Source organism: Hypanus sabinus, chromosome 10 (genome assembly GCF_030144855.1).
Source record: "Hypanus sabinus isolate sHypSab1 chromosome 10, sHypSab1.hap1, whole genome shotgun sequence".
NCBI classification, from domain to species: Eukaryota; Metazoa; Chordata; class Chondrichthyes; order Myliobatiformes; family Dasyatidae; genus Hypanus; species Hypanus sabinus.
Window position 1 is genome coordinate 53,873,610 of NC_082715.1, and position 12,949 is coordinate 53,886,558.

General features: G+C 44.0%; 1 protein-coding gene across 1 annotated transcript; it reads left to right on the forward strand.

Moving 5' to 3' along the window:
* Positions 1-1,519: 1,519 nt before the first annotated feature.
* On the forward strand, positions 1,520-6,205 carry lratd1 (LRAT domain containing 1). The gene is made up of 2 exons (XM_059981871.1): positions 1,520-1,661; positions 2,347-6,205. The coding sequence occupies exon 2, from the start codon at positions 2,398-2,400 to the stop codon at positions 3,208-3,210; it is 813 nt and encodes a 270-aa protein (XP_059837854.1). The 5' UTR covers positions 1,520-1,661; positions 2,347-2,397; the 3' UTR covers positions 3,211-6,205.
* Positions 6,206-12,949: the final 6,744 nt, after the last annotated feature.

The window sequence follows — 12,949 nt, forward strand, 5'->3', positions numbered from 1 at the left end:
GTAGGTGTTCATATTGCTGCATGTTGGGAGCTGTAAGAGGATAAGTATTCATTAACTCTCTCCAGCTGGTAGAACAGTCTCCAAAGAAAATATAAATTCCATATGGTGTCTTTTAATAGGTATTGTCCCCATGTAAAATTGACATACTTACATGAACCAGAAATATGATATTCTAAATGTCCTTTTGTTATGCTCAGCCCTGAAATTGCCAGTACTTGAAAATGCAAACTGCCAGAGCAATGCTTCAGAAAGTAAACATTTTTGACGTGTTTCATTTCTCTTTAATTCCCTTGTGCCATAGTTTTCCATTAGGATTCTTGTACATTTCCTCCAATTCTTCATTTTCATGCTCTCCTGTAATAAATGGATTTCTCTTGTCCTGACCTATTACATCACTAGTTTTCATACGTATCTTCTTGCCCATAACATTACCCCCTTCATCCTGAGCCCCTTCTCTCTCCCCCTGCCTCTGCTCTCTAAGGGTGAATCCCTCCGTGATCATTGTGAACTGACCTGTTGCGTATATTTTTTCTAGCGTTTCCCCCGGCTTTGTTTTGGCTGAAAAGCTTTAGAAATTAATTTTGAGAGCTTTGACTACTAACGTTGCAGACAAGACTGGCGTAGGGCACTCCTCCAGAGATATGAAACTGCCGTTGACATATTGTGTTATAGGATAGTAATTTAAAATATTAATATTGTTACTTCTGGCATCTGAGAAGCCTTATGTTAACACTTTAAAGCTCAGCGTGCTTGCCGAAAGGGGTCGAAGAACTTTCCTTTTCCTTCTTTTTTTCTAAATTAGGCAAATTGATAATGGAAGCCATTAAATAATTTATATTCTTAATTATGGAATTTGCATTGTTGGTGAGTTGGGTTTGGCTTTGAGGGAGACCCTTTTCGAATTTTCGAGCAGTATTTCCGTGTTGACAAAGATACCGGCACTTGCTTCTATAGGGATTTTGACAGGTGAAATATACTGTTCGAGAGCAAAATATTCGTGGAGCGTTGGGTTTACATCTATCCCCGCGAAACTGACACGGGCATTATCTGTAGATATAAGAATATCCTCGCACCCGAAGCGAGAATCCTTTGCTCTAATGCAATTTCGTGCGTGTGAATGATACGGAATACTGATGTACTTTAATAAGTAATTTATGATCAACGTGTTACTATTGCTTTTGTGACCAAAGGTGCATAGCAATTTCATCGACTTACAAGGCTACCAGATGAAAGATGCTAGATCGTGAAACGTCGTTCAAAAACCAAAGTTGTTTTAGACATTATTGTTTATTTTTGCATGCACCGAAAGGGGGAAAAAAAGACATACGAAGAACGCGAAGCAACGCTATCAGAATGAACAGAACCAGCACCCCCCCCCCCCTTTAGTACCGCCCCACTCCAGGGAGTGGGTGGCTCCGGATTTGACTGACAGCCGAGGGCAGCAACCAGCTCTGCGGCCGGGACTGGGTGAGCCAATCGGAGGAGAGCAGGGGCGGGCCCGGATCGCGACAGCCACATATGCAGCGCAGGCGAAGCGGGCTGGCGCCTGTCTCACCTTGGGCAGCGCGAATGGAGCAGCGGTGAGAGCCGCCGCAGCATCGGCAGGTGGAGCCGCAGGGAGCGGTGCTGCTGCTGTTGCCGCTGCCGCCGACGGGCGCCAGGTGAGTGCACGCAAACACAAGGCGGTCGGCGAAATAATCAGTCGCGAGCCTCTACTCCGCAGTTCAATGCATAGTCTTAAAATTAAAAAAAAACTGCTGGTTGAGGGGGAGTTTTGTTGCAATTATGGACTAGTCAAAAGAGAATCTCTCTGTTTACTACGAGGTTGAATCTGCCAAGTGCCAGTTTACAGTGGCAGTTTTTGTTTTTGACTTTAGACTTCCCTTTAAGGGAAGCAAGGGTTTATCTTGGGGTAGTGACTTTACTCTGCTTGGTAGGGCGCAGTGAATTGAAACATCTTTTAGCCTGAGTTCTGGTAATTGGTTTATAATTGTCACATGTGCCGAGATACAGTGCAAAGCTTTTGTTTTGCGTGTCATCGACGCAGATCGTTCCATATCTGAGTACATCGAGATATTACAAAAAAGGGGCGAGGGATGCAAACGCAGAAAGGCAGAATATAATGATACAGGTACTGAGCAAGTAGTGCAGGTAGATAAATTAGGTGTAGGGCGGGGATTTGAATCTTGGGGATGGTTGTGTTTGGTTTGGTCAGAAGGGTTGTAGTGGTTACATTTGGACAACGCGTGGGTGTTCAGAGGGGAGGTGTTGAGGAATGTTTGCATTTATAAAGGAGCTACATTTTGTGTATGTGCGTGTGTGTGTCCCTGTCTGCTTTCTCGCCAGGTGCATTGCCTTGCCCCCTTGCAGTGTGTGCCCAGGTGCCTGGCATCATTGATGGGAAATCAAATCGACCGGATCACCCACCTGAACTACAGCGAGCTCCCCACGGGCGATCCCTCTGGCATCGAGAAGGACGAGCTGAGGGTGGGGGTGGCCTACTTCTTCTCAGATGATGAGGATGAGCTGGACGAGCGGGCGCCCCAGCCTGAGAGGACATGGAGGGAGCCGAGCCCAACCCGCGATGGGGGGGCAGCGGTACTTCTGCTGGGCGAGCTGGAGTATTCGGCTTTCTGCTGCCACGAGTGCATCTTCTCCAAACTGGGCGGCAGCCAGGACCTCAGCGCCTACCCAGTGAGCGCGCTGCTGCCCAGGTGCCGAGCGGGTGACCTCCTAGAGTTGGCATGTGGCGGTGGGCAGCCAGCTCACTGGGTGGTGTACGTGGGCGCTGGCTGTGTCATCCACCTGCAGGGACAGGAGATCCGTGAGGAACACCTGGCGCAGGTGAGCGGAGGGCGCCTGGCCCGCATCGTCAACAGCTGGTACCGCTACCGGGCGCTCCCGGCCGAGCTGGTGGTGCAGAACGCGCGGGGCCACGTTGGCCTTCGAGGGCACGAGGTGTGCTGGACCAACTCGGAGAGCTTCGCTGCCTGGTGCCGGTTCGGCAAGCGTGAGTTCAAGGCGGGCGGGGAGTCCCGGGGTGCAGGAGGGCAGGAAGGCCGCTACCTGCTCAAGCTGCACCTGCCTGATAGTAGGGTGCACACTCTCAACTTCCCCAGCCTGGAGGACCTGATCAGAGAGAAGCGGCGCCAGGATGCTGGCGGCAGAGTGGGAGTGCTGAAGGAGCTGTCGGTGCTGAACCAAAAATAGCCACCTTCCCCTCCCCTCTGGCAGGAAGAAGGCGACATAAAGCTTTATGCAAAAGGAAGGAGGGAAACGTGGGCACAAGGCAACATGATGGGGTCGGATGTTCCTGGCACGGACTGGTCCGCAGTGAGGGGCTGCGCCTGTCCCCATCCGCCTCCCTCAAAGTAGAGGATGTGGTCGCAGTGCCTGCTGACAAGTCGGATGTGGGGGATTATTTTCTTCAGTGACTTACCTTCATTGCCAAAATGCTGAAGACAATTGAGGTGTGAACTTGACATGTGCATTTTTCTATCTGTCTCTGCTCACTTGGTCATTTTGTGCCAGTTTTTATATCATGGCTTTGTCCTGGACATTTAGATTTTCCAACCCAGAGCTACTTTTATTGTCCTGGGGGTGACCTGTGTTGAGGAGCTATTTTCTTTTTTTGTTTGATGTCCTGACATTAAATTGCTTTTTGTTTGTGTGTGTCTGCGTGTGGGAATGGGGGCGGATGTGGTGAATTGCAACTTGAGTGTTAGAACTATTAAATACAAGGATTAGTTTGAAGAATTTACCCCTTCCTTATTTATTGAAGGCACAGTAATGAGATGGAATAAACAATATTCATTTCTATTTTATCATTTAGAAAAAAGTTCCCAATTAACCTGTGTATTTGTTTGAAAGTGCTCTCTAGCCTTGGAGATGGTCTGTCACTCAGATCTTCTTTCACAATTTGCAAAGCAAGTTTGAATTAATTGAATGTTCTATAGTACCTTAGCATTTTGAGCAAACTCAAGGGCCATACATGCCATTCCTGCCGTGTTTCCTATGTTCCTTCTGTGACCATTTCAGAAACAGAGCAGCACTGGTCACAGAAATCTTGTGCTGTGAAAATTTCTGCTTAGGTTATGGAGAACTCTATTTCCAATTTCTCATGAAAGCAATAGTGAAAGCCCTACTCCATCAATGGATTGCAGGAATAGAAAGGGCATTTTGTTTTGGGAATATACAGAAATTAATGTAAGAAGTGTGTGTGTGTGTGTGTGTGTGTGTGTATCTTGTTTCCTTTTGTATTTTCATATTGTTTTCACCTGGAATTGGGACAGCACATACTAAATCTAATTATTATCCCTTAGAAATACTGGTCTTCATTAACTGACCAGGAGTCACTTCTGCAAAACTTTGACTGCTTGGTGTAGGCAGTAGAATGTTGAAGGTGATTATGTTAGAATTGGAAAGTTGCATTAGAAATTTAAAAAATTATTTCGTTATTGGAAATTCTGGGATTTAATAGCTTTAAATGTAGCCACTACCATGTTTATTTTTACTTTTTGTTTTAGAATTATTTTGTTATATTTGAAGGTGCAATATTATCATTGCTGTCACCATTGTGCTGTTACAGTCAATTGTAATATGGCCATAAGCTGTTTTGTTTGGTCAATCTTCATATACAATGTGATTTAGACCAACTGCCAGATGAAATAGTGACGAATAACCCATGTCTTGTGAAAGAGCAGAGCTTCCTATCTTCTTGCACTTAGTAAGTGCACTAAATGCAGGGTAGACACTTGCATTTCTCTCTGGTTATTTTATTTGTGCAGGAAAACTTGAAATGTGATAAATTTCCCATTCAAATTGTTGCCAAATTGTAAAAGAGCTGTCAATCACTATTTTCTGCACCATTGGATATTGAGCACATGACCAAAATGTCAGCAGACTATTGCTTTTTACTCCAATTTGATTAAATCATTTGCCATGATGAGAGATCCAGACCCAATGTTAACTGAACCACTGTCCCCTGCAGTGCAAAGCCAAAACAAAATTAAAGTTACATTATGGGCTAGATTGTTTTCCCCTCTGTGAAAGAATTTTAAAGGAAGATTGAAACAGGAATAAGATATTGTTTTCAAACCCTTTGTTTGAAGAATATAGTTGATGTCTGACAGTGAATAGGTCCAGACTTCTGAACATTCTTAAATTTTTAACAATTGGGACTACTGAAAAATAGTGGGTAGGGGTGTGTAATTGATTATCTGTGACATTGCCCAAGACTAAACCCTTGCTAAAATAGCTGCAGCAGACCACTGTAATCTCATTTAAGTATTAGCCAGATAATGTATTTTCTAACTTTTGTAGCTTGTGTTAAAAGGATTAATAAATTAATCAATAATTTTATTTTGATGCTTGATTCTAATCAATGATCATAAAAGATATATTTTTAAAAGAATGGGAGGTTGAATAGAACAAGTCATAAGGGTTCTTTAATAATTTCTCTCTTCATGCAAGCAATGGTGAGCATTTCCATTTTTGGGTTAAATAGTATTAACACTAGACAAGCAGGCAGTGCCAACAAAGCTGTGATAACAAAAGCTGACTTTTTGCCAAGTGATAAATATAGGACCAAAATACATAAATAATACTCACAAAGATAGCTTACAAATTGATTGGGAAAACGAAATTCGAAATTGATAGCTTTAGGCTTTTTTTAGATCTATTAAAAAGACTTGATCACTTAAATTGATCACATCATTTGTTGTTATCTTTTCCTGGCCTGACTGAATACTTGAACGACAAATTTCTCAGCAAGATTTGACATCTGCAGTTATCTTGGAAACATACAAGCCCAACAGTGGAAGCTTTACATTTACTTAAAATGTATAGGCATTTTTTTCCTTTAAAGGCAGCTTAAACATCAGCTTTAATAGCAGAATAGATGACAGATTTTAACAGTATATTAAAAGTGGAGAACAAAGAGCTGGCACCCTATTAAGCCACTAGTCCACATGCCCTGAAATAATGTAACCAGATTGTCTAATTATTGTTGATATTTCCATAGTAAATGAAATAGAAACAATTTTCTTTCTCAAATTGGCTTAGTTATTCTTGATTAATCTCATTTACACTCGGCAAAAAGCCCAAAGCTTCCTGGAATCTGCCTTTTCTCGCCTTATGTACGGGTATGAGTTAAACAATAGAGGTCTTGTTATTTAAAGAGAGCATCACATAATAAATTCTGCATTTTCTAATGGCTGATTTTTGGCTTGCTTCACTCACTTTTCATTCACTGTAATGATAGCAAAGACATTTTGAAGGGCTTTTTGATATGCAAGGTCAAGTACATGCAGCAAGCAAGGTGAACGTATTATTCAGTCTTGCAGTACAGATGCCCAATTAAAGTATATTAGGCATAGGACAGTAACACAGAATCGGAGGTGGAGAATCATTCTTTTGTTTTACTGTTCAGTGTGATTTTTCATATTAATGTGTTTGGCATGTGAAAACCTATCACCTACTTCGAGCATCTGTTCACAGTGAATTAATGTTCCAGAGACCCCATCACTGACATCATCTGCAAACAGTAACTTTATTTACATTACACCTTTAAATTGTAGCAGATTTTACAGGCACATTGTATGACATTAAGGCATGTGTGTTAATGTTAGGCCAGATGACCAAAAAGTAGACACAAGAGATTGCAGATGCTGGAATCTTTAACTTCAGCCCTTTGTTGTTTCACCTATCACCTCCCAACTTCTGGTGTGGTCCCTACTCTGTGTTCCTCCTTTCTTCCTGTCATCCCTTCCTAACCTGAATCCACCAATCACTTGCAAGCTCTTGCTCCACCCCTTCACCCCTCTTTACACTGGCTACTTCTCCTCAATACAGGTAGTCCCCGAGTTACGAACATCTGACTTACGGACAACTCGTACTTACGAACTGAGGAAGGAGAACGCCGTCCACCATTTTAAGTCTGATTGCGACACCGTCCGCCATTTTAAGTTGTTGCCATTGACACCGTGTTGAGTGCTTAACTTTGTATTTGGCTTAAATTTTTCTTAGTAAGATTCACCCTGACCCGCCCCCCCCCCCCCATTCTGGTTGGCTGGTGGCGTAGTGAGATCAGCGAGTTCAATCCAGTGACAGACTGCTCCCGTGCCGGGTTGATGTTGATCCAGTGATTCTTGTACCATCCATGCTAGGTTGATGTCGCAACTCGACCTCGTAAAAGAAAAAACACTGCCACCTCCAGTTTAAGTACCTACGCGGAATATTGTGGAGGAGCAAATACCCAAATCCAGCACTTGTCCCATGTAGCCTGTTTTAGTGCGGTGGTCCTTAGGACCCATTGGACCTCAGGAGCTGGCGGAGCTCGGGACCCGCCACCCGCAGTGTTTCTGTTCCATTGACGGGAAGCGATCGCGATCATCAGTCATTGAAAAAGCATTAGGCTATAGTCAGTCAATGATCGGAACAATTTTAAAGAATAAATGATAAATGGAGCATGTGAAACACCCTGCCCTGATGAAAGCTAATATTTAAGCAATGCAGTGGTTTAAATATTGGAATACATACATCTCTTAAGTGTTTTATATGCATAGAAAGATAAAATATATACTAAGACAAACGTTTGACGAACTGATGCTAAATTATACCGGATGTACTTGTTCTGACTTACGTACAATTCCGACTTAAAGACAGACTCAGGAATGGAACTCGTACGTAACCCAGGGACTACCTGTAGTCCAAAAGAAGGGTCTCGACCCAACTTCCCTCCTCAAGGTACTGTCTGGCCCACTGAGTTCCTCAGTTTGGGTGTTGCTCCAGATGACCAAAAGATCTGGTAAAGGTGTAGGTTTTTAAAAGCCATTACAGAAGAAGAGAGAACTAGGAGGGAATGTATTCCGGACCTTGTTGGACAGTAAGAGGCATAGCTGGAACGATGACTGATTCAAAATGAGAATGTGCAAAAGCCTAGAACTTGAAGAACACAGATTCTTTAGGCTGAAATCACAATACAAACCTTTAAATCAGGCACGGCCTTCCAAGTAGGGAGCTTGTGGTTTGAGCATCAGGTTTTTTTAACGTAAGCTGTTGTGAGGTGTATGTCCTGTGTCTGATCATTTGTACAGCTTTAGTGGGTAACATAGTGGCTTGGCCAATAGAGTTGCTGCCTCAGCTCCAGCAACCAGGGTTCAATCCTGGCCTTGGCAGATAGCTAGATGGAGTTTACAAGTTTAGCCTGTGACCACACATGGGTTTTCTCCCATATTTCAATGACATGTGGGTAGGTTACTTGTCCACAGTAATTTCCCCTACTGTGTATATATGTGATAGAATCAATGAGGAATTGATGGGACTGTGGGGAGATCATACATCATTCTAGATTCAGTGTAACTGAGTACTTGATGATCTGAGTTGTCTCAGTGAAGCAAAGGCCCTGTTTTATGCTGCATGACTTTAAGTTAGATCCAATCCTTACGGTTCTGTAAGATGCTGTAAATTATAAGGTTTTAGGTAACCTTTCCTTTTACCCACTGTCCGCAGGCCTTTTACCCATAATAAGGAAAGACAAGGAATGGAGGAGTACAGTGATTTTTTAATCTTTGTATAAGTATGGAGAATTTCACATGATGGGTAGAAATTTTAATGTGGTCACAGTGGGGTATGTAGGGAGGTCAGCCAGGCATGGAATAGTGTTGAAGAACAATTTCTCGGTCTCTTGTTCCAAGAATGCTGGAAATATTCCCACAGCTGTCTGAAAGGCATTGGTACTTTCTCCCTGTGGGTTTCCGCTGGGTGCTCAGGTTTCCTCCCACAGTCCAAAGGTGTGTCGATTGGTAGATTGATTTTAATTTGTCCAATGATTCTGCTAGGGTTAAATTGGGGGTTGCTGGGCGGTGTGGTTTGAAGGGCTGGAAGGACCTACTCCACATTGTGTCTCAATGTATTTTAAAAAAACGTGGGTATTCCGGCAGATACTGAAATCTCCCAATGGCCTCTTGCATTACTGAAGTGTCCATTGTTGCTGCCTGGATTTCGCACACAAGGGCCATGAGTGGGTCAAGGTCTCTGGTGCTGATGTGATCAAGTAAATGGCTGTCATCAAAAAAGTTGAATTTTCAATGTTTCAAAGTGCATTTATTATCAAAGACTGTATAAATTATGCAACCTTGAGATTTGTATGCTTACAGGCAGTCGCAAAGCAAGTAACCTGAAAGAACTGAACTAAAAAATACAAGGCCAACCCACCAGTGCCCACAGAGGGAAAAAAAGTTTAAAAAAAAAACACACAACAAATCAGATAAACAATAGGAGTGAGCAACAACAGCATTCCGAACCAAATTGATCCAATTTGGATCGTTAGATCCAAATCCCTGGAGCAGCTTGGAGTAGGCCCGAAGCCTTGCTATTCAGTTCATCGTATCAGTAGGCAAATTGCTGCAAAATTTGCAGACACGAAGCATGGCAGCTGGGGCAGTCTCATAGCCTTAGCTTGGTGGAGAGAGAAGACCCCAGACTACTTGCCAGCATTTAAATTCTCCGAACATCATGTTAGGATCTGGGCAGTGCCAGTGGCGAATCGTTCTGGACCTAAATTTTGCTGTTGAAGGAGGCATTCTTGACCTCTCCAAATTGTTTCAGCATCCAGAGCGATACACCTTTGCCTGACACTCAACACCCTACCTTTCCAGTCTATAAGGGCCAGCATTTAGATTGTCCAAACAGTGGATTGTACCTCGCATTAGGACTTGGGGCCATGCCGTGGTGAGTTGCTCTGGGCCTGAACAATGTGCCCATCGATTTGCTTTGAACCTGGGTTTCACTGTCAAAGAAGCAATTCTTGACCTACGTAAGGCTCACTGGTCTGTAATTACCTGGACTATCCCTACTACCTTTTTTGAACAAGGGGACAACATTCGCCTCCATCCAATCCTCCGGTACCATTCCCGTGGACAACGAGGACATAAAGATCCTAGCCAGAGGTTCAGCAATCTCTTCCCTCGCCTTGTGGAGCAGCCTGGGGAATATTCCGTCAGGCCCCGGGGACTTATCCGTCCTAATGTATTTTAACAACTCCAACACCTCCTCTCCCTTAATATCAACATGCTCCAGAACATCAGCCTCACTCATATTGTCCTCACCGTCATCAAGTTCCCTCTTTGTGGTGAATACCGAAGAGAAATATTCATTGAGGACCTTGCTCACTTCCACAGCCTCCAGGCACATCTTCCCACTTTTATCTCTAATCTGTCCTACCTTTACTCCTGTCATCCTTTTGTTCTTCACATAATTGAAGAATGCTTTGGGGTTTTCCTTTACCCTACTTGCCAAGGCTTTCTCATGCCCCCTTCTTGCTCTTCTCAGCCCCTTCTTAAGCTCCTTTCTTGCTACCCTATATTCCTCAATAGACCCATCTGATCCTTGCTTCCTAAACCTCATGTATGCTGCCTTCTTCCACCTGACTAGATTTTCCACTTCACTTGTCACCACCCTACCATTCTTTATCTTCCTCACAGGGACAGATTTATCCCTAACATCCTGAAAGAGATCCTTAAACATCGACCACATGTCCATAGTACATTTCCCTGAAAAAACAACATCCCAATTCACACCCGCAAGTTCTAGCCTTATAGCCTCATAATTTGCTCTTCCCCAATTAAAAATTTTCCTGTCCTCTCTGATTTTATCTTTTTCCATGATAATGCTAAAGGTCAGGGAGCGGTGATCACTGTCCCCCAGATGCTCACCCACTGACAGATCTGTGATCTGACCCGGTTCGTTACCTAATACTAGATCTAGTATGGCATTCCCCCTAGTCGGCCTGTCAACATACTGTGACAGGAATCCATCCTGGATACACTTAACAAACTCTGCCCCATCTAAACCCTTGGAACTAATCAAATGCCAATCAATATTAGGGAATTTAAAGTCACCCATGGTAACAACCCTGTTATTTTTGCACCTTTCCAAAATCTGCCTCCCAATCTGCTCCTCGGTGTCTCTACTGCCACCAGGGGGCTTATAGAATACCCCCAGTAGAGTAACTGCTCCCTTCCTGTTCCTGACTTCCACCCATACTGACTCAAAAGAGGATCCTGCTACATTACCCACCCTTTCTGCAGCTGTAATCATGTTGCTCACCAGTAATGCCACCCCTCCTCCCCCTTTTCCCCCTTCTCTATCCCTTTTAAAGCACTGAAATCCAGGAATATTGAGAATCCATTCCTGCTCTGGTGCCAGCCAAGTCTTCGTAATGGACACTGCATCATAATTCTATGTATGTATCCAAGCTCTCAGTTCATCACCTTTGTTCCTGATGCTTCTTGCATTGAAGTACACACACTTTAGCCCTTCTACCTTACGACCTTTATACCCTTTATTCTGCTGCTCTTTCCTCAAAGCCCCCCTGTATGTTAGATCTGGCTTTACTCCATACACTTCTTTCACTGCTCTATCGCTCCGGGTCCCATCCCCCTTGCAAATTAGTTTAAACCCTCCCGAACCATGCTAGCAAAACCTACCAGCAAGGGTACTGTGCCCCCTCGAGTTCAGGTGCAACCCATCCAATCTGTACAGGTCCCACCTTCCCCAGAAGAGATCCAATGGTCCAAAAATCTAAAACCCTGCCCTCTGCACCAACTCCTCAGCCACGCATTCAACTGCCATCTCCTCCAATTCTTACCATCACTATCATGTAGTACTGGCAGCAGTCTTGAGAATGCCGCCCTTGTGGTCCTGTTCTTTAGCCTTCTGCCTAGACTGGAACTTAAACTAGATCTTAAACTGGAACACCTTCTTCAGAAAGCAAATGACCATAATTTGCACATTGCACATTAAGATGGAGACATAACGTAAAGAGTTCTACTCCTCATGTATGTGAAAGATGAAAGAAATAAAGTCAGTTCAATTCAATATCAGTTTTGCATTTGCATTACTCTGCGCTTTCCTCTGAGGATACTTGGAAGTACTTTGTAGCTATTGAACAGAGTACACTGCAGATGCTGTGGTCAAATCAACACGTACAAGCAAGCTGGATGAACTCAGCAGGTCGGAATGAAGGGTCTCGGCCCGAAACGTTGACTGCTCATTTCAACGGATGCTGCCCAACCTGCTGAGTTCATCCAGCTTGTTTGTATGTGTTGTAGCTATTGAAGAAGCTTAGAGGTGTTGCCCCTGTGGTAATATCGGAAGCATATGTACAATCAACTCCAGCAGCTAACAGTCTGTTGATGAACTGATCATCAGGCTACAGGAAGCATGTGAATGCACAGGAGTGTACAGCGGAGATTCACCACCAAGTTGCTCAAATTGGAGCATCTCAGCTTTGTGAGATCGGATGGACCTTTTTCTCCCCCTGCTGGAGCACAGAAAGTTGGGCGTTGACTTACTGAAGGCATACAAAGTTATGCAGGAGTAGAGCCACTGAGGCCTCACCTTGAGTATTGTGAACAGTTTTGGGCCCCTCATTTTAGAAAAGATGTGCTGGCATTGGAGAAGGTCCAGAGGAGGTTCACAAGGATGATTCCGGGAATGACAGGGTTATCATACGAAGAACACTTGATGGCTCTGGGTCTGTACATGCTGGAATTCAGAAGGATGAGGGGGGTGATCTCTTTGAAACCTTTCAAAAGTTGAAAGGCCTAGACAGAGTAGATGTGGAAAGGATGTTCCCCATGGCATGAGAGTCTAGGACAAGAGGACATGGCCTCAGGATAGAGGGGTGCCCTTTCAAAACAGATGTGGAGAAATTTCTTCAGCCAGAGGGTGGTGAATTTGTGGAATTTGTTGCTGCATGCAACAGTGGAGGCCAGGTCATTGGGTGTATTTAAGGCAGAAATTGATAGGTTCTTGATTGGACATGGCATCAACGGTTATGGGGAGAAGAAGAACATAGAATAGTACAGCACGTTACAGACCCTTCGGCCCACAATGTTGTGCTGACCTTCAAACCCTGCCTCCCATATAACCCCCCACCTTAAAT

Excerpts from the sequence above, each read along its gene's own strand:
- lratd1 (XM_059981871.1), top strand. The coding sequence starts at position 2,398 with ATGGGAAATCAAATCGACCGGATCACCCACCTGAACTACAGCGAGCTC.